Here is a 25,066-nt window from a genome sequence, read left to right as displayed (position 1 = left end):
GCCCGAGATCAGGGCGTGCGCACCACTGCCCTCCTTCTGAAGCCTCTGGGGGAGGAGCCTTCCCACTGGCAGCTTCTGACGCCCGGTGGTGGCAGCGTCACTCCCATCTGGCTCCAGCACCACGTGGCATCTTCTCCCTGTGTGTGTGTGTGTTTCTCCCCTTTACATAAGGACACCAGGCATATTGGATTGAGGGCCCAGCCTACTCCAACCTGACCTTTCTTAACTAATTGCATCTGGAATGGCTCTTATCTCCAAGTAAGGTCACATTCCCAGGTGCTGGGGGTTAGGCCTTCAATATATCTTTCTTTTTTTTTTTTTTTTTGCAGTACACGGGCCTCTCACTGTTGTGGCCTCTCCCATTGCGGAGCACAGGCTCCGGACGCGCAGGCTCAGCGGCCATGGCTCACGGGCCCAGCCGCTCCGCAGCATGTGGGATCCTCCCAGACCGGGGCACGAACCCGTGTCCCCTGCATCGGCAGGCGGACTCCTAACCACTGCGCCACCAGGGAAGCCCCTTCAACATATCTTTTTGAGGGGCGCCACAATTCAATCCAACACAAGGACATAACCTGACCTTAACAGGTCAGGACTGTGCTTCCAATGCAGCGCGTTTAGCTTTATGAACAATCTCCCTATTGTCCTTGCTCTTCTCGTTTTTCTACAGACTAGGGTTGGGCCTCTGCTCTGGTTGTTCTAAGTGTGCCTGGTGACTTGTGCTTTTCTCCTGCCTGCCCCGTGTACGTGTTGGGAGGTAGGGACCCTGTCCCCTCCAGCAGCGTGCGGCCGGCCCGCGAGGCCTTAGAGCCCGCAGCGCCCTGCCCCCCACTCCTGCAGCCCACCCTGTTACTTAAATTGCCGGCACCTGCCTCCCTTCTTGGGCGCGGGGAGGGGTTTCTTGGCTCCTGTGAGCTTTGTGGGCTTCCGGGTTTGTGCTTTTCCTCCCTTTCTTCCTCCGGGCTGCTCTCTGGATGAGGCCCTCGCCCCGACCTTGCTCCCAGGAGCAGCGGATGAGCTGACAGTCAGCCCCGCGGTGATTTCGTTTTCACAGACACACATAGGGCAGGAGGTCGTGGGCTTGCACCCAAAGCAGTTCCTCGTGGGGCGCGTGTGTTTCAGTCTGCTCCCCAGGGACCCCGTGCTCTCCACCACGGGAGGGAGGAGCCGGACGAGTCACACCAGCAGGGCCCCCAAACAGCGTGACCGCCCTGGTGTGTGGAGGAGAAGGTGACCCCAGGGGAGGGGTCATTTCCCAGAGCCGATACAGGGGTGTCCTCGGCGGCAACACAGATGCATGTCCTGAGCCCCTCGGCTGAGGGGCTGCCGGGTGGGGTCACAGCAGGGAGGAGACAGACCAGCTGGCCCTCGGGCGTGCCTCCCACGGTGAGTGGTCAGTGCTCAGCTGTGAGCCTCCTACCTGGAGAGAGAAGGAAAGACAGCAGAGCAGGTGAGGGCAGGGAGAGGCCTGTGTGCTAGCGGAGGACCTTGCAAGGCAGGGAGTCTTGGAGGAGGACGCTGGGAGGTGGGGAGTCTTGGAGGAGGACCCTGGTAGGTGGGGAGTCTTGAAGGGGGACGCTGGGAAGTGGGGAGTCTTGGAGGAGGACCCTGGGAGGTGGGGAGTCTTGGACGCTGGGAGGTGGGGAGCCTTGGAGGAGGGTGCTGGGAGGTGGGGAGTCTTGGAGGAGGACGCTGGGAGGTGGGGAATCTTGGACGAGGACGCTGGGAGGTGGGGAGTCTTGGAGGAGGACGCTGGGAAGTGGGGAGTCTTGGACGAGGACGCTGGGAGGTGGGGAGTCTTGGAGGAGGGCGCTGGGAGGTGGGGAGTCTTGGAGGAGGACCCTGGGAGGTGGGGAGTCTTGGAGGAGGACGCTGGGAAGTGGGGAGTCTTGGACGAGGACGCTGGGAGGTGGGGAGTCTTGGAGGAGGGCGCTGGGAGGTGGGGAGTCTTGGAGGAGGACCCTGGGAGGTGGGGAGTCTTGGAGGAGGACCCTGGGAGGTGGGGAGTCTTAGAGGAGGACCCTGGGAGGTGGGGAGTCTTGGACGAGGACGCTGGGAGGTGGGGAGTCTTGGAGGAGGACGCTGGGAGGTGGGGAGTCTTGCAGGAGGGCGCTGGGAGGTGGGGAGTCTTTCAGGAGGGCCCTGGGAGGTGGGGAGTCTTGGAGGAGGACGCTGGGAGGTGGGGAGTCTTGGAGGAGGACGCTGGGAGGTGGGGAGTCTTGGAGGAGGACGCTGGGAGGTGGGGAGTCTTGGAGGAGGACGCTGGGAGGTGGGGAGTCCTGGAGGAGGACGCTGGGAGGTGTGGAGTCTTGGACGAGGACGCTGGGAGGTGGGGAGTCTTGGAGGAGGGCGCTGGGAGGTGGGGAGTCTTGGAGGAGGACGCTGGGAGGTGTGGAGTCTTGGACGAGGACGCTGGGAGGTGGGGAGTCTTGGAGGAGGGCGCTGGGAGGTGGGGAGTCTTGGAGGAGGACGCTGGGAGGTGGGGAGTCTTGGAGGAGGACGCTGGGAGGTGGGGAGTCTTGGAGGAGGACCCTGGGAGGTGGGGAGTCTTGGAGGAGGACCCTGGCAGGTGGGGAGTCTTGGAGGAGGACGCTGGGAGGTGGGGAGTCTTGGACGAGGACACTGGGAGGTGGGGAGTCTTGGAGGAGGGCGCTGGGAGGTGGGGAGTCTTGGAGGAGGGCGCTGGGAGGTGGGGAGTCTTGGACGAGGACCCTGGGAGGTGGGGAACCACGGAGGGAGAGGAAGACACAAGGCGTCGCCTGCTTCGTGACCTGGCATTTTGAGAAATGGCAGGATCTGAAACCTCATGTCTGCACCTGAGGGCGCAGGCAGCAACTTGAGGACATTGGCACTGAGCCCGCGGCAGGAAGGAGCATTGGCTGTGGCAGCTTGGCCCCTCTTGTGTTGCCTGCAGGTCACCTCCGGCCTGTGCCCTCTGCTAAGGGACTGAGACCTTAGCCACTGGGGAGGGGAGGTCCTGTAGCAGAGGCACGAGGGCGGCTGACGGGCTGCTTGCCTCTGTCATTCAGACCAGCGATGGCGCGAGACGGAGCAGGCTGGATCCCTGATGTGGAGGCTAACTCTCAGGGAGCCAGAAAAGGGAGGTGTTTTCCAACCATCCACTCCTGCCTTGCTTTTATGTTTTTCCCTAAGAGAACAGTCTTTCTCCTCCAAGGCAGGCTGTGTGTGTGCACGTTTGTGGGTCGGGGTTTTGTGTGGGCATGCAGGCAGATGTTGTGTGCACATTTGTGTTGTGTAGATGCATGTGTGCGCAGGTGTGGACGGCATCTTGGTCTCCCTGGGCGGAGTCTGCAGTCTTTTCGGCTCTGCTGGGAGTCCCACCTGGTGGGCCCGCTCTGCCGCCATGACTCGCGGCACAGAAAGTCCCCTCATTTACCCAAAACAAAAGATAACGATTTGGCTACTGAAGATAAGGCCACTGATTCATCAGGGAGGTTAGGATGACCGTGAGTGTCCTCCCGAGAATGCAGACCTGGAAGGAATTGGTTTGCAAACACCTCATCCTGGACCAGAAGTTCAGCAAAAAGCCTTTTGGAGAAAAGTGTCTCTATCCAGTGGCGAGGCTTCCTGCTTTGTCCCTTTCTCGTTATGGTTGTTGGGCTGCTGTTCCCCCACTCTGTGAAAGGGGCGTGCTCGGTGCCAGGCCTGGCCTCGAGCCACACGCTGCGGTGGCTCCCCCTTCCTGAAGCCCCTCCTGCGCTGCGTTTCCCTCCCACCTCTGTCTGTCCCCTCCTAGATTCCCTCTCCTGCCCGCGGCCTGAACCCCGTTCCCATGTTCTGTGGGGCAGGAGGCTTCCGACCTGAACGGGAAGGAGTGACCGCCCTGGGCCCCAGAACGCTCCCTCCTTTGCTTCACGGCACGTCACCCCTCTGTGATCAGGTGACGCCAACTCCGTTGAGAGAGGGAAACCGAGGCAGGAGGTGGTTAAGGAACCCCGCTGGGCAGAGGGGAGTGGGACCCGGGTCGGTGGTGTCCCAGAGGTCACATGCCGACGTGCGTTCACTCTGCATCCTGTCTCTCCTCCCCCAGGGCCCCCAAGTGCCCTCTGTTAAAACTACCTTTGTGAGGTCAGGCCAGGTGTTGAAGCTCCCGCTAGTTTGAAAACCTGTGCTCTTTCGCCCAGAAAGGAAAGCACTTTAAATCCATCACTACTGTGTGATGATGGGGGTTGTCCTACCACCTTGGGAACGAAGAGGTGGGTGTTCCTGATGACAGGGTGGGCACAGAACTAGAATATTTTCACGTGGGAGGAGGAATAGAGAAATTTGGAGGCATCTTTTCTTTCTGCCCCGGGGGTGGGGTCCGGAGTGCTGGGACTGCTTGTCGGTGTTTTTCTGAAGCTGGTTCTGTGTTAAGTTCCAGCTCAAGAGGGGCGTGGTCTAATGCCGGAAGTAGTGCTTTTAGCACGTATTCAGTAAAGTGAAGGGTAATCGTTCCTTAGCTTCCGTCAGGTCCTGGGCGCTGTTACGAGTTGTCTTTACATAGAGATATTGTCTGAATTGGTGACTCTCAGCAATCTGGACACAAGCAGAGAGGCTGTATACCTTTAATCTCGCTGTAGCCTGTGCTCCCTGCAGTAGCTTAAATAACCGCTACTTTCTTCTGCTTTTGTCAGTGGAATAATGGAGCGTAACCAATTTGCTGGTGATCAGTATCTGAAAACAGATGGGTTCTTCACCCAGTACATTTTTTTCCTTTGGAGATTAAAGGATAGAGTTTCAGCCTAACATTATTACTCCCAGGCTCATGTAATTCCTGAAGTTCAGGGAACCTTCAGGTCTAATATTCAGGTCCTCCACTGCAGAATTACTAATGCATGTGTGATCTGAGCGTGATCTAGCCGCATGGAAAGCTACCCTGTAAGGGAGCAGGCCGCTAAGAAATGGAAAGGGCCAGTAGCATCGCCTGAGGCCAGCCCTGCCAGACCAGGGTAGAGTTACTCAGATAAAGGGCAGCATCCGATAGCTGCCGCAGCCCTCACCCTCGTGATGCTGGGGACTGTACTTTTTGTCCCTTTAGACCTCCCTGGCACTAGAGCATCAGTAAGGGCCTGTAGGTGGGTGAGGAGTTGGTACAGCCTGGAAGAACTGTGTGTGGGGTAGGAAGGAGATACATTCCTTAACTTGTAAAGGATGGTCTGTGTCTGTGCAGGTGCTGTCACCCTGGAAGTTTGTGGAGGCTGTGTTTGTGTGTGTGTGTGTGTGTGTGTGTGTGTGTGTGTGTTAGTGTGTGTACTCCCTGACACGTTCAAGAACACAGTGGTGTAGGGCCAGGACCAACTGTGAGTTCAGGTCAAGTCTTGACCTGCATTGTCAAGTGCAGGACCGACTAGTGCAGCTAACTAGGGCTTTGGGCTACAGCTGGTTCATTTCATTTCCTCCAGTCCCTTTCCAGTCGCTGTCTGCTACTTCGCCAGTTGACAGGGTGACAGTAGAGGGCTCCCAGGAAGGTCTTAGTTAAATCCCAGAGCCCATTTGCCTCTGTTCCTAAAATTGGTGGGGAGGGGACTGCTAGGCTTTTCGGGGAGGTCGCTCAGGTTGTGGGATTTCCATCCACCCGCACCCTCCTCCTCAGAGGCTGGGGGGCAGCGGAGCAAGCCTGTGAGCGCCAGCCGGCCTGCGGGGCGGGGAGCAGCTCGGCCAGGCTGGGAGAGGGGCAGAGGGCGCTCAAGCTCGCTGTCGCCCTTCGCTCTGGCTGGTGTCGGGTCTCAGGCAGCCGGATCCCGTTACCCGGCCCCAGGACATTCGGTTTCATTGAAGAATACCTTTCCCTTTCTGTCTCCTTGTGGTGCAGATGATTTACATGGATGATGGAGTGTCGTCTTTTGTTCAGATCAGAGGCTCCGTTCCGCTGTTTTGGGAGCAGCCAGGGCTTCAGGTAGGTAATAAAGAGCCTGTCCCGTGTGTCGTTGTTCGCGCACTCTTCTCTTCTGAACGGCTGTGAGTTGTTTCTTTTAGTCATATTTCTTTCATGGCAGTTGCTGGTCTTTTTCCCCAGCCCAGTTGGATTGAGCTGAGTTGTCACAGTGTGTGTGCACGTGTGTGAGAGCGTGCACGTGTGTGTGTGTGTGCGCGCGTGTGTGTGTGGTGTCGTACACAGAGACACATACGTTGTGTGATTTTCCGATCTCGAGCTCACTGATGACACTGGTGAGGTGGAAGGTCTTTGGGGTAAGTGGACCACATCGTGTGATTGCAGTTACCTTCACTTAGACCCAAGTTCGGTGTGTTGAGAGCGTGGCCTAAGATGTCTTTTTTTTTGCGGTACGCGGGCCTCTCACCGTTGTGGCCTCTCCCGTTGCGGAGCACAGGCTCCGGACGCGCAGGCTCAGCGGCCATGGCTCACGGGCCCAGCCGCTCCACGGCATGTGGGATCTTCCTGGACCGGGGCACGAACCCGTGTCCCCTGCATCGGCAGGCGGGCTCTCAACCACTGCGCCACCAGGGAAGGCCCCCCAAGATGTCTTTAGAGAGTTGCGACTCTCCTGGAAAGCTTTGAAAGGTTTTGGGGGCCCCAGCGGCCGTGTGGCAGGTCCGGCGTTTGGAGGTGCTTGTTGTGGGGCCGCGTGCGAACTGCACGGAGCTTTCATGTGATTTCTAAAAATACTCCTTGCCGTCCCAACAGGGCACTGGCCGGTGCCAGAGGTATTTGGCCTTCTGTCTCCTGGGACGAGTTCAGGGTGTGGGTCCAAGAGCACGTCTGTCGTCAGTGGAGGGGCACACTGCTTTCCTACCTGGGAGGGTCACGGCCGAGGGGACCTGATTCCTCCACACCGATCCCGGTCTTCCCGCCTGGCTGGAGGGGACGTGGGTGCCCTCAGGAGACCGCTGTGCCCGGGCCTGCGTCACCTTGGCTCTCCTTCCCGAGCGCTCTGTGTGACGGTGGCTGGGTCACCAGCCGGTGGCTAGAGAGGCCCAGGGCCACCTGCCAGGCTCTTGGAGTGTTTGACGCGCTGGGTCTCACCCGCCCTTGACTTGACCCAGCCTCAGCCATGGGCACTTTGTCCTCATGCTGTCATCGTGCAGTTGGAAGCCGTGGAAAGGAACCTTGTCAGCCCTTAGGTGAGACGGGTGGATGAGTGTCTCAGTTCTGTGGGCAAAAGCTCAATTAACATTCGGTGTTTCCACGAGAAAGGAACAGCTAAGACGTGTGCCGCAGCTGATGGCATTAAGTGGTGGCAGAGGTGCACCCCTGAGGATGGGTGGAGATCTCCTCTGGAGGCCATCCCAAGAGAGCTTTGTTTTTAAACAGCTCTATTGAGATATAATTTGCATACATAAACCTCACCCATATAAAGTGTACAATTCTATGGTTTATAATGCATTCACAGAGTTGTGTAACCATCACCATAACCTAATGTTAGAACACTTTCATCACCACTAAGAAAACCATGGACCCATCAGTGGTCACTCCCCATTCCTTCCCCGAGGCCTGGGCAACTGTTCTACTTGCTGTCTCTATAATTTGCCTATTCTGGACATGCTCAAAGGGGTTTTGAAACTTGATTTTCTTTAGATTTGGAGTTTTCCTTTGATTTGTAAGAAACCCCAAAACTGGGAGATGGTCATGATAGAGTATTAGAATTTGGGAAGGACCCTTTGAAATTCATCTGTTTTACCCTCTCACGCAGTTTGGGATGGCTCCATTATTATTATTATTAGCTAGTTTCTCCTTGCTTTGCACACAGTCTGTCTCTACAGGGTGTTCCAGGGGACGTGCCACACAAAGTCTGAATTCTCAGACCTTCGGGAACCTTCGTGGTTCCCCTTTTCTCCATTTCGTCTTCTCCAGGGCCTTCCTTTGGCCATTTCTGTCTTATTTCTAGGACTCTCCACACTTTGGTCTCCCTCTTCTAAAAACAAGACAAAACTTGTCAGTCCCCTCTTTAATTTTGGTCTCCAGCTTGACTCCTCTGGTGCTCCAGACACAGCCTGACCCTGCATTGGAACAACTGTCCCCCAGTCTGACTTGGGTCAGCATCCATGGATCTTGGGTGGCTTGCTTTTCTGTAGCTGTAGCATCTTTTAGACTCATAACACTTGTTAAGGCTCTTCCACAGCCTCTGTGGTTTCTTCAAAATAAGTTTCAAAAGGCTTTAGCGTTCATGAATCTTAAGGATTTGCTAACCTTTGGGTTTAATACCCGTGTTTATCCTCTAAATACAATCCATCATCAAAGAGAGATGAGGTCATCTTCCTAGGGCACAGGAGGGCAACTTTCAGTCACCCTACCCGAACTATCAATAGCAAGCCTGATGATCAGTCCTGGTCGTTTTTCTCTATTTTGAAAAATTCCCCCTCCTTCTTCACTTAGGTTAGATGAAAAGTGCAAAGATTTGGGGGTAGACAGCTTGCTTTTTAAGTTGCAGTGTTGCGCCTTCGCCCTTTTGCAGTTACCCCGAGGGAATGAATGAGCCCCGCCGGGGTTGGGGCACGGGGGTGCGCAGAGAGGACCGTGGGATGATCATTTGTCTGCACGGTATCACGGGCATAGTGCCTTCATTACAAACTCCTGGATCCTGACTGCATTTCCAGCAACCATGTACCTTTAGCAGTTCATCTTTATCTTGTTAATAGGCTGTGCAGATTATAAATAGCCTTAGTTTACTCTTCTGTAAAATGGGATTGACGAAAACAATCTCCTAGGGTTATGGAGAAGATTAAACATCATAGGATGTATTAGAATTTAGCTCAGTATCTAGAATCTAAAAAGTACTAAAAATGGTGGCTGTTAATGGTATTAATAACGTAAGTTATAGCATCTGAGAGACAAAAAGCACAAGTTGCGTTTGCATCAGGAGAAGCACGGCTCCTTGCGTCCTGCAAGCGGAGTGGGAGTTTCCCGTGAAGGCCCCACGAGGACACCATGCGGCGTCGCGACAGTGTCCTCACATTTCTGCATTCACGTGCGGCACAGGCACCCGTCTCCTGGGCTCTTCCACTTCCCAGCCCTCATACACGCCCCGGGGGAGCCATTTATTCATCCCACAGACACTCATCAAGCCCCTGGTACATGCAGGCACCTGACATGAGATGTCGCCCCCGACTTCGGGGTGGAGGTGACAGGACATGACAGTGTTGTACGAATAGAGCTGGGAGAGAGGAAGGCTGAGATCCCTGTGGTGGCTCTGGGGACGGACAGTCCACTCAGGCTGCAGGGCTGGGTGTCTGAACTGACCTGAGAGGGATTGGGTGGAATCACCCAGGCCAGGAAGGCAGCCTGCAGAGGAACCACGGATGCAGGTGTTGCAACCGCTGCATCAGAGCACATCTGGGGACCTGTGCTGGCTCTGCTCCCTGCAGCCCGGGCATGGGGGACAGGGGTCGTGGTGAAAGGTGAGACTAGAGAGGCTGGCAAGGCCCAGATGAACATGGGCTTTGTATGCTACGCTAAGGAGTTTGACTTTTACCCCGGTAGTGCCCAAACTGCTGCACGTTACAATCACCTGGGCAGCTCATAAAATTCCTGGCGCTCGGGGTGCATGCCATCCCAGTTACATCAGCACGTCTGCAGGTGGGAGCGGGCATCAGTACTGTTTTGAAGACCCTTAGATGACTCCAGTGTGCAGAAGGCTTGGGAATCACTCAAGGTTATGCTGGTAAAACAGTTATTTTGGGGCCAGGAGGGAGAAGTTTTGGTTTGTAGCATTTGCCCATTTCTGTGGTGTAAATACTCCCATCAGAGCTGATTTCAAGCCAACAACTTGAACTCGGAGCTGGGAAGAGGCGTGCATACCGTGGCTTGTGAGCCGGAAGGAGCTGGCTCTGCACGCTCTGGACGCTGTGCTAAAGGGTTCAAGGGGTGGGTGATGAGGCCTAAGTAAGCTTTGGAGTTTGGAGGAAAAAGATGAAAGGTAAGGACACCAGGTAGGACGGTGGCATGGATCCAGATCAGAGATGCTGGCGGCTTTAACTAGGGGAGGCCGTGGAGGGAGAGGGAGAGGTTCGGAGATGCCGTCTGTGGCCCTGGGACCCTCTCAAGTGCTCAGGGAGGCTCTCTGTGGACTCAGCCAGGCATTATTCTTCCAACCACTCCAGGCTCAGCCTGGAATCTTTGGGATTGAACCTCTGACTTCAGGGACCAGACAGAAGTGAGTGGCCAAGTGTCCACCTGGCCGGGGGAGGAGGGAGACTAAAAAAAGCAGCGCGGTCAGTTCCTGTGTGCCGGAGCCAGCAGTGGTTTCATTTCAGCCCCGCGTGAAGCTGCTCCCTGAGTCTCTGACAGACTGTGGCCTCAGGACTAGGTGACACCAGAGAGGAGAGATTCGGGTCAGTGTCGGGACGTGCAGCCTTAGGCAGCTGGACTAACGGGTTGTCGAGCTGATGGACGAATGACCTCCTGGAGAGTGTCCGAGGCCCCCCTTCTGCCCACGCCCCGTCCACTTAGGAGGCGGGGGGACATGGCTGTGGGCAGGGTGCCCTGTGTGCGGGTGTAGACACAGACCCCCGGGCTGCTCTTGTCCTGCTGCCTTGTCCCCTCACAGGCATTCAAACCCCCAGCAAAAAGGGAACGACGACGATGATTAGGTAGAAACCAGCACCTCTCAGACTGTAGCATGGGGGGCGTGTGTGCATATGTGAGCCACCTTGTGCAGGAGTCACCTGGGGACTTGTTAAAGCACAGGTTCCTGGCCCCACCCCCGGACACCTTCATTCAGTAGGTCTGAGGTGGGCCCTCAGATCTGCATTTCTAACAAGCTCTCAGGGCACACTGATGCTACCGGTCCGGGGACCACACTTTGAGAACCACTGGAGTCAGGGATCCTTTCTGCCTATTTACTGCCCTGGTCATTCACTGTGGGTGGTGCCCTTAGTGTCATCAGCAGTGACGTTGGACTGACTGCTGTGGGGATGGGAACATGCCTACACGGGTCCTTCCTTGCCCTGTCCACACAGGGAGAAAGGGCCGAGGCATCCGAAGGGCTGTGCCCTGTACCAGGGCTGGGCCGTGTCCTCTCCTGCTGTGGGCTGCTGCTTCCTGACTGGCCCCCAGCTTCCCCGAGTCCTGCAGATGCAGTCATGCAGACTCGTTAGAAACACTTATGTGTGTTTCAGGGTCTTTGCACAGCGACCCAGTTGGTGGTAGTCAGCCAGGGACGGGAATTCAGGGTCTCCCGTCCCTTTGCCATCTCCATAGCACCCAGTGCCATGTGGACCCGAGGTGTCAGGCTCACTGACTCAGGCCTGCACGGGTTTTGCGGTTCGTAACGGGACTTAGGTAATTTTTATCCCAGGGGAAGTTTAGAGGCAGAGATGAAGCTTCTGAGCCCTGAACCATTTTCTGATTCTCTTACTTGCTCCCATGGGAGTGAGTCTAAAAACAGCCGTAGCTTCTCCCTGAAGCCAGGGGGGATTTCTTGCGGTTACTGACAGGCAGACGTGGAGCAAGTGGCCCTCGGGGCTCAGGGTCCCCTCAGAGGGTGGCTGGAGGAGCATGGACCCGCGTTCCGCCGGCACCTTGCTTGTAAGTTCAGAAGAAAGACAGGAGCTGACTTGCCTTGGGTGCAGGACAAGACCGTCTTCTGGGAACTCAGGGGCTGTGATGGTTTTGGGGGTTAAGTAACTGGCATTTCGTCAGCCAGGTGTCAATGGCCATCAGGAAAGGAGGGCAGAATACACACAAAATGAAGGTGTTTGGGTTGAGCCTTTCTTAGGAACACCCACAGTTAAGAGCAAGATGCCTCCTTTTCGATGCCTTATTTTACCGGCTCGTTTCCTTCGTGACCAACGTTTCTTAGGACCAAAAGGGACTACAGACTTTATTTGTAGAGTCATTTATGTGGACAAACCTAATCCCAGTAATTTCTAACTCTGTTGCTGAGACACTAGTTTTCTAGATGGGTACCTTCCTCACGTATGGAGAGGGACAGCAAACATCTGCGATGTTAAGGGTCATAAAATAATGCTTCTCACATGTTCAGTAGTATCTACATCTGATGATGTGGATGAATCCAAGGACACCACTTTTACAACCTTCGATACCAAGCAAAACTGAGCAGTACATTTGAAGAAACTTTTTATCTTGAAATAATTTCAGACCTACAGAAAAGTTATAAGAACAGCGGAAGGGACCCTTACACATCATTACCCGGATTCACTAAATGTTAACATCTTGCCACACACACCTATGCTTTATTTCTTTCTGAATCACTTGAGAGTAGGTTGCATACATCTGTTTAGTCTATTTACTTGTTAATGTTTCCGGATGTTTTCCCAAGGAGCAAATATATTCTCTTACATCACTGCAGGGTAGGTACACATTCAGGAAATTTAACGTGGACACAGGACTTCAATCAGATCTGCAGCCCATATTCCAGGTTTATCAGTTTTCTCAGTAATTAGTGTCCATCGTGGCTCCTTTCCCCCTTCAGTCCAGGATCCAGGCCAGCATCACATCCTGCATTTAGTTCTCACATTTCCAGTCTCCTTTAATCTGGACCAGTTCCTCTGCCTTTCTGTCTTTCCTGAAGTTGATGTTTTTGGAGAATGTAGGTCTTCTTTTTCTGTAAGTTGAATGTTCCTCATTTGGGAGTTTCCTGGTATTTCATTATGACCAGGCTCGGGGTACTGATCCCTGGCCAGAACGCCGATCGACCGTGTCCTTCTCAGAGGTCCTTCCCATCTGGAAGACCCCAGTGTCCCTCTGCCCCTCACTAGTGATGTTAGCTTTGAAAACTTGGGCAAGGTGTTCTTCAGTTTCTCCACTTATGCTTAATATGTGTTGTTGTTGTTGTTTGTGGTACGCGGGCCTCTCACTGTTGTGGCCTCTCCCGTCGCGGAGCACAGGCTCCGGACGCGCAGGCTCAGCTGCCATGGCTCACGGGCCCAGCCGCTCTGTGGCACGTGGGATCTTCCCAGACCGGGGCATGAAACCGTGTCCCCTGCATCGGCAGGCGGACTCTCAACCACTGTGCCACCAGGGAAGCCCAATATGTTTTACTTTTCAACTAACAGGTGATTTATGGAGACACTTTGAGACCATGCAAGTACCCTACTCCTCATCAAATTTTCCCCCAAGATTTATGGCCAATGGATGATTTTTGTTGAATAATTTTTTCTATGATTGATATAAGATGATGATTTTCCACCACTCCCTCCATGTTTATCAGTTGGTATTTTCCGTAAGGAAGAACCCTCTCTTCTCCCTGTCCCACATGCGCCCCCTGGCTAGCCATCTACCCAGGCAGCCACCTACCCATGTACCTGCCCACCCATCCATCTGTTCATCCACTCATCCACCCATCCATCCAGCTCTCATCTGTATAGATTCATGGATTCCTATTTTATTCATCAGGTTATAATCCACTGCTGTCCTTACATTATTTATTTATTAACATCTTTATTGGAGTATAATTGCTTTACAATGGTGTGTTAGTTTCTGCTTTATAACAAAGTGAATCAGTTATACATATGTCCCCGTATCTCTTCCCTCTTGCGTCTCTGTCCCTCCCACCCTCCCTATGTCCTTACATTATTCGATGTTCAGATTGCCCCAGATCTGTTCAGAGAGACTCCCCTCAGGCAATAACAATAAGTAGTTTTAAGTTTGTTTTTTAAGCTTCCAGTGTTAAATAGGTAGTTCTAAACAATAAGGCAAGGTCGTTTGCAGGTAGTCATGACAGCTCAGATTTTAGGGGCAGTCAAGATCCCTGGAGTTGCAGAAGAGGCTGGAAGCGGTTTCTTTCTCCTGGTTGGCTTAGCCTCACCTCTGCACCACAGAAGGGTTTGTGGATCTGATGTGGGCCTCATGGTCTTACCCTGAAGTTTGTCTTCTGTTTGTAGAAGAGCCCAGCCAGCGTGGTCCATGCTGCAGTTAGGATGGGGCTGAAGCAGAGCCAGACGCAGGCTGCAGGACCTGCGTTCAGGGCCCGGCTGTCCTGAGCTGTACATGGGCCATGGAGGGGCCGAGTGGCTCCTACTTGTGGCCTGGCTGGCAGCAAGAGGGCGAGTGGGAAGGCCATCGCATACTGGGTTCGCAGGGCGGGAGGAGTCACCGGTGTCCTTTCTCTTTGATTTAGGTGGGTTCCCATCATCTGAGACTCAACAGAGGCCTGGAAGCCAACGCCCCTGCTTTCGACAGGTAGGGTTGTCCGGCCGCATCCTAAGTCTGTTGTCCTTCCTCCCAGCAGACAGTAGTGCAGGAGCCAGGGTGCCATGGGAAATGGGAGACCCCAAATCTGGAATCTGAATCTGCTTTTTACTTTGGTTCTTTATACAAAAAGGCAGCTTACAAAATGGAATGTTTACTTGCTTTCAGTTTTCCCTAAAGGTTCATTCATAAATGCTCAGGTAACACTTTGCAATTATTTTATCTTATCAGTTCCTTCTGCATTGAAGCTTTATCCATTTGTCCTGGTTAATAAGGGATCATCTAAACTATAGGATATTTCTAAGCTGGTTTGTTTGTGTTTTTAAGGTAACATATTCCCAGGCTTTAAAAAGTCACAGTGTGGAAAGGTATAAAGGAAGACGTAGAAGTACCCTAACTTCCAATTCCCAGTTAGTTAGTTTTCTATATATCGTTCTAGAAAAAATTCTGACTTATACATAGTTCTTTTTTTTTTTTTTTTTTGCTTCATTGGGTCTTCGTTGCTGTGCGTGGGCTTTCTCTAGTTGCGGCAAGCGGGGGCTACTCTTCGTCGCGATGCGCGGGCTTCTCATTGCGGTGGCTTCTCTTGTTGCGGAACACAGGCTCAAGGCGCACGGGCTTCAGTAGTTGTGGCTTGTGGGCTCAGTAGTTGTGGCTCGCAGGCTCAGTAGTCGTGACGCACGGGCTTAGTCACTCCGCGGTATGTGCGATCTTCCCGGACCAGGGCTCGAACCCGTGTCCCCTGCATTGGCAGGCAGATTCTTAACCAATGCGCCACTAGGAAAATCCCTGTAGTTCATTTTTTAAAATACAAATTGGATCATTACACACTTACTGTTTTACAACTCGCTTAAGAAAAGCCATCGCTAACCTGAACTCTTGGTAATTTGTACTTGAAATAGTTAATAGCTTTTTAAAATATTTGTTTTTTTACTCTAAATGTTAATTTTAAAATAATCTTAATGGGTATAACATACTTCTCAAAGTAATTTTTTTTTAATTTACTTTATTATTTACTTTTGGATGCGTTGGGTCTTCATTGCTGCGCGCGGCTTTCTCTTGTTGAGGCGAGTGGGGGCTACTCTTCGTTGCAGTGCGCGGGCTCTAGGTGCGTGGGCTTCAGTAGTTGTGGCTTGTGGGCTCTAGAGCGCAGGCTCAGTAGTTGTGGCGCATGGGCTTAGTTGCTCCGCAGCATGTGGGATCTTCCCGGACCAGGGCTCGAACCTGTGTCCCCTGCATTGGCAGGCGGATTCTTAACCACTGCGCCACCAGGGAAGTCCTCAAAGTAATTTTTTTAAATGTTTGAATCATTCTAGCCGAAGCTTCATTTGGACTTTAAATTTGCTTGCAGCCTTCTTATTTACCTTAAGATTGGTGACACCAGCCCCCCTAATTAGCATGTTACACACAGGGCACACTCAGCACTGAGCAGCTCAGACTCCCCACCTGAGCAGGGCCTGCTCTGTCTGCACCTGTCAGACCTCAGGCCAGGATGCACCTTCTCTGGGGAGGCGGAACCAAAAGAACCCGGAGGGGCCAGGCCACACATGTTGTTTCTTTGGCACCTTCCCCCGGGGCTTCCTCGTAGCATGGCTCCAGGGGCCGTGCACAGCCTACTGGCTGTGAGGAAGCCCTGATCTCCCAGATTTGATCCAGCCCTGCATCCTCCCCCTGGGAGGGACTGCAGACAGGGCAGGGCTGCCAGGAGCATGGCCCTGGGAGAATTCCTCTTCATGGGGGCGGAGCCCTCGGCGGCTCGGGACGTAAACTGCCCACTTCAGGATCCACATTCCTCTACGCAGTGCTGTCCCTCCGAGTTAGTAAGAGAGTCCCTTTTTCTCTTATTGGGCTAAAAATGGTTCTTTTGTGATAATTAACTTTTAAAAATTCCATTTATGAGACAAACATGTTATTGTAGAAATTTGGAAAATACAAAACATGTTCAAAGAAGGAAAGAACTTAAAATCACATAGAATTCTACCACTCTTAACATTGTGGTGTGTTATTTTTTTCTTGTGTTAGATGTTAAGATTGCAGTATTAAATTAATTTTACATTTGCTGTTTGCATTGTGTATTTCCCCTTTTTTAAAAAGCTACATTTAAATACTTCTAACAGTATTAAAATGATAAAGTTACTTTTCAAAAGCTGCTGGTAAAAGACAAATATTAGAGTCTCTCCCTGCTATTTCAATATATGTATTTAAAAATAGTCTCTGGTATACAAAGAATTTTCCTAAAGACCAAAATTTCATTATACCTTCTGGTTGAGGTTAAGCATCATGAAATGCAGCACTTAGATGAAAAAATTGGACCCTGAGGTTGATGCCTCTCCTAGCAGTTTTTCTAGTTCTGAGAAGGTACCAAGTGAAGTGGATGAACTTCAGAGATACGCACGTCACATTTATAAGGCTCTGTTAATGAAAGGCCAGATTAGCTGTTCTGGGTTTAATGGAGGACTTTACAGAAAGTCCAGCGTATCCTCCACCTGATACCACGTGTGTTAAGAAGTCTGATGTGCTGTGTACTCTTGGCCAGTGCCTTTCGTGGGGAGCAGCTCATCCAGGACCTCCAGTGCCTGGCAGGTCCCCTCAAGGGCGGGGCCGTCAGCGTGTGTCGCGGGGGCGTGGCGTCACGCGTGGCCCTGCTCTGTTGCAGGCACATGGTGCTTCTCAAGGAGCAGTATGGGAAGCAAGTGGTCGTGAACCTGCTGGGGAGCAGAGGCGGAGAGGAGGTGCTCAACAGAGCCTTCAAGGTAACTGGCTTCCCCGCCTGGGGGGGCAGGGAATGAGGGAGCCGAGGGGCCCCTGCTCAGGGTGGGCTTCCATGGGGACTGGGGACAACAGCCCTGCGTTCCCCGTGTTGGGGGAGGCTTTTTCCATCAGAGCTTCAGCATTAGGTGATTTGGGCTACTGACAAATGCGGTTTAATTTTTGTAAAGCAGTGGTTGGGAGAATTTGCTCAAAATGAAAACAGAGCATCTCCCATCTCCAGCTGCATTTCCTCCACTGCTCCCCACTGGGACATCGACCACTCAGGATGGCCAGGCCTTTCCCTGGCTCTCTTGGACGGACACACACACGCGTGAACGCACACATGCATGCACGTGCACACGTATGTTTGGGCTTCACCCCACGCATCCCTGACCTGCTCGGGGAGCCAGAGTTCCCTCTTCCCTTGTTGGTCTGGCCCAGCTGCTGGCCAGCACCTTGTGGCATGTTCACACAGACACCCGCAGGGCACTTGTGCCTAAGTGGCTCTTCAGAGCCCCTGCTCGCTTTAAAGCAAGCAACCCTAGATAATTTCCTCCAGTGAACATGGAGCCTTCAAGTCATCCATCCTTGTGTGGGCTGCCCCTGAAAGCTGCTTCCTGTGTCCAGCTTTCCGTGGGCTCCCCGCGGCTTCCGGCACACGTTCAAGGGAGATGCGTGGAGAAACCCTGGGCGGGGAGGGAGCCGTGAGCAAAAGACTCCGCCCACCTCGCCTGCATCTCTCCGTTCCCAGTGCTCCCACGTGTATTCGGTCTACTGTAGGCCAAGCTGCAGAATAAGCTGTGGGCTGTGGGCCTCCACAGTCCTTTCCCAGCAGCCCATGCTCCCTGCTGAATGGGAAAAAACCCTGTGGTTGTTCAGAGCTCAAGGAAGCCCCTTAGGAGAGAGTTTGAAGTCACACCTCACTTCACGGGAAGAGTGTTCCCTGTGGTCCTGGCCCCTGGCCAGTAGAAGCTGAATCCAGCTGGGTGCTTATTTCCCTCTGTTTAGGGAAGCCATGTGCTTGGAGCTGAGACTTGCTGGTGGCCAGTTTCACTTGGCCAGACCTGCTTTTCCTGTTTGGTTTGTTGCTATTGGCAACAAGCTCGCGAAGTATCTCCACTGCCACCCATCTTGGCAGCCGTGTGGGCAGTTTATTTTAAGGAAGAAGGGGAAAAAAAAAACCCTCAAGAATTTTTCCCCTTTATGCCTTGATTTTGGGGAGAAGGTGTCCTCAGCACGCCCCCATCAGCTGGTGGGCCCCTGTGCTGGAAAGGCAGGAGATGACTGCAGGCCTCTGGCCCAGCAGGGGAGACCAGACCCCTGGGCAGGTAGGAGGTAAGAGGTGGACCTTACCTGGAGAGACCTGGGTCATGGTCCCAGCTGGGGTATCACATAGAAGGAGCTCCCTCAGCCTGTCGGCTCTGCCACGCTGAGGTCCACGCACAGGCAGCCGGCCTGTGACCCGTGGTTATCAGGCCACAGGGGGCCAAGCACTCGCTCCAGATCGTGAAGCCGCCGAGTGTGAATGCGTCAGCTTGGCCGACTACTTCCCAACAAGACCTTCTTGATGACGGCAGCTGCGCGTTGACTTGCGTTCTAGCGCGGGAGGGTTGGGCGCTCACAGTCCTCGGGACCAGATGGCCTGAAGCCCTTCTAGTCCTTCAGAGTCACTCGTCTCTGGCTGGCCAAACGCTGGACAAGTCTGACCTGAAGCCGCACAGGAGGGTGTGGTTGGCGGTCCGAGGCGGGGTGCCCTGGGAAGGCAGTGGTTCATCCTTTGCCCCGGGGCTGCCTGGTGAGGGTGCTGAGGAGTTGCTGAGGCTCCTGGTGTGGAAGGCAGACCTCTGCCCGGGCACCATGCCTGCCAGGCACCCACCAGCCGTGCTTCCTCCCGTCTGGCTCCGCCTTCAGTCCAGCTCACGTGCTGGACCCGGGCCCGAGTGGGCCCTGAGCCCCTGTCTCCCCCACCCTGGAGTTTCACTGGGCGGCCTGGAGGACTTGCCGAGGGACTTGGCCGCCTCTGAGCACGCCCTCCCGGAGTCTTGCCTTGTTGGGGTGGGACTGGTTACCAGGGCAACCGGAGCTGGATTATGAGCTCTGCAGCCTGCTGTTCTGCCCTGTACCTGGTGTGCCTGTGGCACTCGGGTGCCTGCAGAACAGAGCAGTCCTTCCCCGTGGGCATCCTCCAGAGAGCCCTCTGGGAGGTGATGTTGGTGCAGGGCCCTGGGCTGCCCCGGGGAGCCACGCCCACTCTGGCTGTCTTTTGTTCAAGGTGGACCTTGTGCCCTTCTGCAGGCGAGATGCTCTTTGTGGTTTTGTCCCCAGGGCCTTTGTTCCGTGCTGCCCTTTCCGGGTCGGGGCTGGTAAACCACAGGGTCCACCGTAAGCCTTCAAGCTAAGCCCTGCACCGTGTCGAGTGACACAGTTGGCCGCTCAGATGCCCTGCCACCCTCTCCCTTCCTTCCCCTTTCAGAAGCTGCTCTGGGCTTCTTGCCACGCCGGCGACACGCCTATGATCAACTTTGACTTCCATCAGTTTGCCAAAGGCGGGAAGCTAGAGAAATTGGAGAACCTGCTGAGGCCACAGTTGAAGCTGCACTGGGATGACTTTGATGTGTTTGCCAGGGGCAAGAATGTAAGTCCACGGTGAGTCTCACCTGCATCTTGTCTTCCCGCCGGGCTAGCTGCCGAGTGGCAGGGGCTCTGCCGGGAGCGCGCCCTCCCTCGCCGCTCCTACACTTGCAGTTTCTGGGGCCGCGGGCTCAGTGGTATCGGGCACCTTGGGTTCTGGCCTTCTCCTTTCCCTTCCCACAATCGGAGATGCTTGTGAATTTTGTGAGCAGGTGATAAATCGTGGTTTTCCGGCAAACTGTACTGATGGCGGGGACCGGGTTAAACGGTGGAGCCATGGTGACCATATAACTTATCATCTGAACTGTGATGAAAATTAGCAAGAGTGAAGGGGGGCAGCTGGCATAAAGCCGATGGCCTGAGGGAACTGGGATGTGGATTCCCGGCTCAGAGTGGAGGAGAAGGAAGTCCAGTTTCCGCAAATCGTACAGTTGATGCTCGTTATTCACAGATTCCATATTTGCAGATTTGCCCACTTGCTAAAGTTTATTTGTGACCCCAAAATCAAACTCCTGGAGCATCTACGGTCACTCACCAGACCTGCTCAGAACAGTGAGAAATTCGAGGCGCCTGCCCTGCACGTTCCCGGCTGAGGTGGAGCCAGGCCCCGCTCGGCCTTCTTGTTTCAACTCGCCCTGCAAACAGGTGTTCCCGTACCATCTGCTCGGTGCCACGTCTTCGCTATTTTGTGCATCTTGTCGGAGATCTCACTGTTTGAAATGCCCCCCAGGCGTGGTGCTAAGTGCTGTCCAGGGTCCTAAGCCCAGGAAGGGTGGGACGTGCCTCAGGGAGAGAGTACGTGTGTTCGAGAAGTTTCGTTCAGGCACGAGTTACAGCGCTGATGGCCAAGACTTGATTGTGGATGAATCAACAATATATATTAAATTAGGTGTCTTTAAGCAGAGACACACATAAAACAAGGTTATGTATTGATTAGTCGATGAAAACACGCGAGTGGAGGCTCACGGGAACGTAGCCCCCCAGGAACAGTGGCTCCGCGCCTGCTGCTTTGCTGACAGTTCAGTTCGCTAACGGTGCACGCAACTTTCTAGAACGTAACTAGGGTGACCACGAGATTTGACGGCAAGTCTTTGTGACGGCCCTGGCGTGCAGGCTGCCGAGGGCGCGCTCTGGACTCGGCCACCCCTCCGGCAGTGCTGGGCCCCACCGCGCCGTGTACCGTTGGGGAGCCCCCGCTGGGGTTTCCGTGGGAGAGACAAACAGCTTAGGACCCACCGGGCTGAGTAACTCTGGTGGCTCTGGGCTGCCCGGCTGGGCTCTAGTTGGCAGGCGGCCCACCAGGGAGGAGGTGAGGGGTTCTTTCTCGGGACGAGGCTCCTTGGGGGCCCGCAGTCAGATGGGCCGTTGTGCCACGGGCAGTGCTCCTTCCAGCAGAACTTGTAACTCGTGTGTGTTGTTCCCCGAAGTTTTCAGAAAGGCACTTTGCGGATGAACTGTCTCGACTGCCTGGACCGAACCAACACGGTGCAGAGCTTCATCGCCCTCGAGGTCTGTCTCTCGGGCCAGCTGTGTCCTGTCCTGTGCCTTCAGGGGGATGGGCTGGGCTCAGCACCCTTGTCGGCAAGATGAGGGAGGCCTCGCTGGGCTGACGTTCCCACTGTGGGGAGGGGACAGTGACGAGTCTGGCATCTAGAGAGAGGTCTCCCTGGGTAGCTGGCTTGCCGATGCCGTGAGATGCCTTTGGCCCATCACAGGCACGCTTTCACACACTCTTTGGAAGGCACCCCGGACATGGTGGCCCGAAGGTGCTACCATGGCCCAAAGGAGAAATGGTAGCCGTGGGTAGGGATTATTGTGAGGGTTCCCGTAGAGGAAGGCAGGGTGCGACCGCCTGAGATGAGGCTGGGTTTGAAGCCTGGGGGGAGCCTGAAGCCTGTGGTCTGCTGCCTGTGTGGCCTCTCCTGGCTGACCGCTGGGAGGAGGAGTGGGGTCCGCGCTGCCTGCCGTCCATCCCTTGCTGTCCTGTTTTGCGGGTAGTATGGGGGAGGGAGGGGGAGGGTGTCAGAGGAGGGCTGGGTGAAGTGTAGATAAAGTTGGGTGAACTGTAGAAGCCCCATTCTCTGCTGCGAGGGTGCCTTGTCCTCTGGGGGGTACAGAGTCACCCACAGCAACCCTCTGAGTAGGAACTCACGGGGATGGCGCCTGGCGGTGTCCCCTGGGCGTCTGTGGGGCAGCTTCCGGGTGAGAAGTTGGTGACCACTGTCCCCTCCTCTCCCAGGTCCTCCACCTGCAGCTTGAGAGCCTAGGGCTGAATTCAAAGCCCATTGCCGACCGCTTCGTGGAGTCCTTCAAAGCCATGTGGTCTCTGAACGGGCACAGCCTGAGCAAGATGTTCACGGGCAGCCGGGCCCTGGAAGGGAAGGCCAAGGTAAGGGCAGGCCGCGGGGGCGGGGGGCGGGTGGTGCCCGTGCGGGCCCCTCTCACGGCCTGTCGTCCGGCCCGTGGCAGGTGGGGAAGCTGAAGGATGGGGCCCGGTCTGTGTCTCGCACAATCCAGTCCAACTTCTTCGACGGGGTGAAGCAGGAGGCCATCAAGCTGCTGCTGGTCGGGGACGTCTACACTGAAGAGTCTGCGGACAAAGGAAGGATGCTGCTGGACAACCAGGCCCTGCTGGGTGAGGGGCTCCCGCTCTGCCCCGCCATCCAGAGGGCGGTGGTTGGGGGGTGCTAGCCAGCCTTCCCACCCCTCACGTCATCCCAGGTGGTGGGTGGCAGGCGCCCCCCTGAGCTGCGGGGCAGCGGGAGGGAGCTTCTGTGCTCGGATCTGATCCTTGACTGTTCTCAGACTGTCCATGTCTTTGAATGTTAACCCATCGAGGAATCTTTCTCAGCTTGAAAACGTTCTTGGTCCCATTGCCAGGTATCATTTGTGGGGAGTCTTCCATGAGGGTGGCCTCCTGCTTCTGTTCTGGCCCCAGGACCCTGGAGAACTCTCCCAGGGATGAGGACACCTTCCACTCTCAGGGGCAGGGCTGTCATGATTCCCTCAATAGCTAGAGGTTTCTTTTTTTCTTTCTTCTTTACTTGAGATATATTTGATATATAGCATTACATTAGTTTCAGGTATACAACATAATGATTTGATATTTGTACATGTTTCAAAACCATTAGCACAGTAAGTCTAGTTAACATCATCACCTCACCACACATAGTTACAATTTTTTCTCTTGTGATGAGGACTTTTAAGAGCTACTCTCTTAGCACCTTTCAAATATACAACACAGTATTGTTAACTGTAGTCACCATGCTGTACATTACATCCCCAGGACTTATTTAACAGGAAGTTTCTACCTTTTGACCTCCTTCACCCACCTCGCCACACCCACACCCCAACCTCTGACAACTGTTCTCTGTTTCTATGAGTTCATTGTGTGTGTGTGTGTGTGTGTGTGTGTGTAAGATTCCACATATAAGTGAGCTAGAGGTTTCTTTGGGGAAATGTTAGTGGCATCTTATCCCGTAGAGCCTGTAAACATTATAGGGCTCATGGAAAAGAAGGGGAGGCCCAGCATTTTTCCTTAGAAGAATGTATAACTCGTGGTTTAGAAGTTTTTGGTGTTTATGAAAAATTAGTTTGCCCGTGCTTAAAATGACTTCACACCCCTCTTCTACTTTTTTTCTTCCATCATCGGGGGAACTCCTGTCTGGCTTCTGGTAGCCAGGGTGACATCTGTGTCAGCCCTGGAAACAAGGCAGCTCAATAAATGTGGAAAGAAGCTCTGAGCAGTGTAGTGAGGCTTGTTTCATAGCAAAGTAAACGTGATGGATATTTGGGCTAAGTCCCTAGTTTAAAAAGGGGACTGTATTTCGGCTGTCTAAGAGGATGGACTTGACTCAGTAATGATTTTTTAAAGGCTTAAGTCTGAGGTAAAACAAAACATTTCAGGCATGCGATTGGTAGGTGGAAAATGCAGAGTTGGGTGTCAGACCCTTAAAGTTCCGTGTGTATATATTTAATATGGAAGGTTGCAGTGTCCCCTTGATTAAATTCCCACGGGATCGTGGCGTGACCGTCGAGGATGAGATTCCCCGTGATCTGATGTCACGGCCTCTGTGGCTCTGTTGGGAGAAGGGTGCGGAGGGGACATTATGGCAGAAGTGCCACAGGAAAGCGTTCGTGGGTGGTTTTTAGCCTCTTAGCACCTTTATAAGGAGCATCCATTGGTCCATATAGATGGGATCGTGCATCCCCCGTGACAGACAGCCTGGCCATGTTTCTGGGGGAGGTGGGTGGGGTGCAAACATGGCCTTTCTGTGCCCCTAACAGTGACTCCCAGGATCCTGCAAGCCATGTCGGAGCGCCAGTCGGAGTTCACGAATTTCAAGCCGGTGCGCGTCGCCGTGGGCACCTGGAACGTGAATGGAGGGAAGCAGTTCAGGAGCAACCTGCTGGGCACTGCCGAGCTGGCTGAGTGGCTGCTGGACGCGCCCGTGTCTTCCGGAGTCTCTGGATCCCAGGGTGAGTGTGGCCGGGACAGGGCGACAGGTGCAGACCCCCGGCCGCCGTCTCGCCTCGTCTGCAGGTGGACTTGGCAAGTTGGGTATTTGGCCTTCTCGCTCCTTGGAATGTTTAGAAAGCTCTGTGGAAGGTTAGATCACAGATATGGTTGGTTTTTTTTTTTTTTTTTGGCCGCGGCTTGCGGGATCTTAGTTCCCAGACCAGGGATCGAACCCAGGCCCTTGGCAGCGAAAGTGTGGAGTCCTAACCACTGGACTGCCAGGGAATTCCCTGTGTACCTTTTAAGAATAAAACAATTCCAAGGTTGACACCTCACCTTTTGTCTTATATCGTGCAAGGTAATATTTAATGGCCTGGGAACTCAGGATTCGAACACATACTTTTTCTCCAGTCAGCATTTACGTAGGGGTTTCGCTTTTTCCCACTCGCTTGGATTCTGGAAAGACTCGTGGTCCGGTTCCCTGCCTGTTGATGTGCGGTGGAGGGCGGGGTCAGCTCTGCTTACGTACCTTGATCGACAGCTGTCCGGGACGGTGCCCAGAGCCCCGTCCCCGCTCTCTGTGCGCTGTCTGCATGTGGCAGGGGCTTGGGGGCAGCGTAGCTCGAGGACTTTGTTCCGAGTCACTGGGATGCCTCAGGCAGCTGAGCGTCAGGACACATCGGGAGGCCGGCAGCAGGTGGCTACAGGGCTTCTATTCACCTAAGATTCCCTGTTAAAGGGGACAAAGAGAGAACGGATGAGCAGCACTTCTGCCCGCTGTGCTTCCTGTAAACCAGGCATTTCTGGGGCAGATTTCATCAGAGCGGGTCCCAAGCAGGGCTGGATGTCCCCTTCTCTGACCACCGGGACAACAGTGCCCTGGGACAGGACCACAGTCAGACATGATCCCAGCAAGGCTGGCCCAGTGCTGTGAAAAGTACTGAGGGACACAAGCAAGTATGAGCCAGTTCTGCCCCCTGGCAACTTAGGGTCTGGTTCGGGGCGGGGGGGAAGGTATCTGCTGCGTGTGGAAGTTGTCGGTCCAGGCACTCTACACGTGTTCTCTGATTTACGCTTTACGACCACCCTGCGAGGTGGCCACTACCGTCCCTTCTGCA

At 54.1% G+C, this 25,066-nt stretch overlaps 1 protein-coding gene across 7 annotated transcripts in view; it reads left to right on the top strand.

Moving 5' to 3' along the window:
• The window catches only part of SYNJ2 (synaptojanin 2), a 98,952-nt gene that overhangs the window by 48,532 nt on the left and 25,354 nt on the right, over positions 1-25,066 (top strand). For 4 of the 7 annotated variants that reach the window (XM_032650673.1, XM_032650675.1, XM_032650669.1 and 1 more), the window contains exons 5-12: positions 5,813-5,896; positions 14,037-14,098; positions 16,764-16,860; positions 19,332-19,504; positions 20,917-20,998; positions 21,729-21,878; positions 21,959-22,124; positions 23,777-23,968. In XM_032650673.1, coding sequence (XP_032506564.1) covers positions 5,813-5,896; positions 14,037-14,098; positions 16,764-16,860; positions 19,332-19,504; positions 20,917-20,998; positions 21,729-21,878; positions 21,959-22,124; positions 23,777-23,968 — 1,006 coding nt within the window. The remainder of the gene's footprint in view (positions 1-5,812; positions 5,897-14,036; positions 14,099-16,763; positions 16,861-19,331; positions 19,505-20,916; positions 20,999-21,728; positions 21,879-21,958; positions 22,125-23,776; positions 23,969-25,066) is intronic. The other 3 variants (XM_032650670.1, XM_032650671.1, XM_032650672.1) reach the window with 3 other exon arrangements.

The sequence above is a fragment of the Phocoena sinus genome, chromosome 12 (assembly GCF_008692025.1).
Source record: "Phocoena sinus isolate mPhoSin1 chromosome 12, mPhoSin1.pri, whole genome shotgun sequence".
Taxonomy (NCBI): Eukaryota; Metazoa; Chordata; class Mammalia; order Artiodactyla; family Phocoenidae; genus Phocoena; species Phocoena sinus.
The sequence above is the reverse complement of the archived record's forward strand: the minus strand, read 5'-3'. Positions and strand labels throughout refer to the sequence as shown.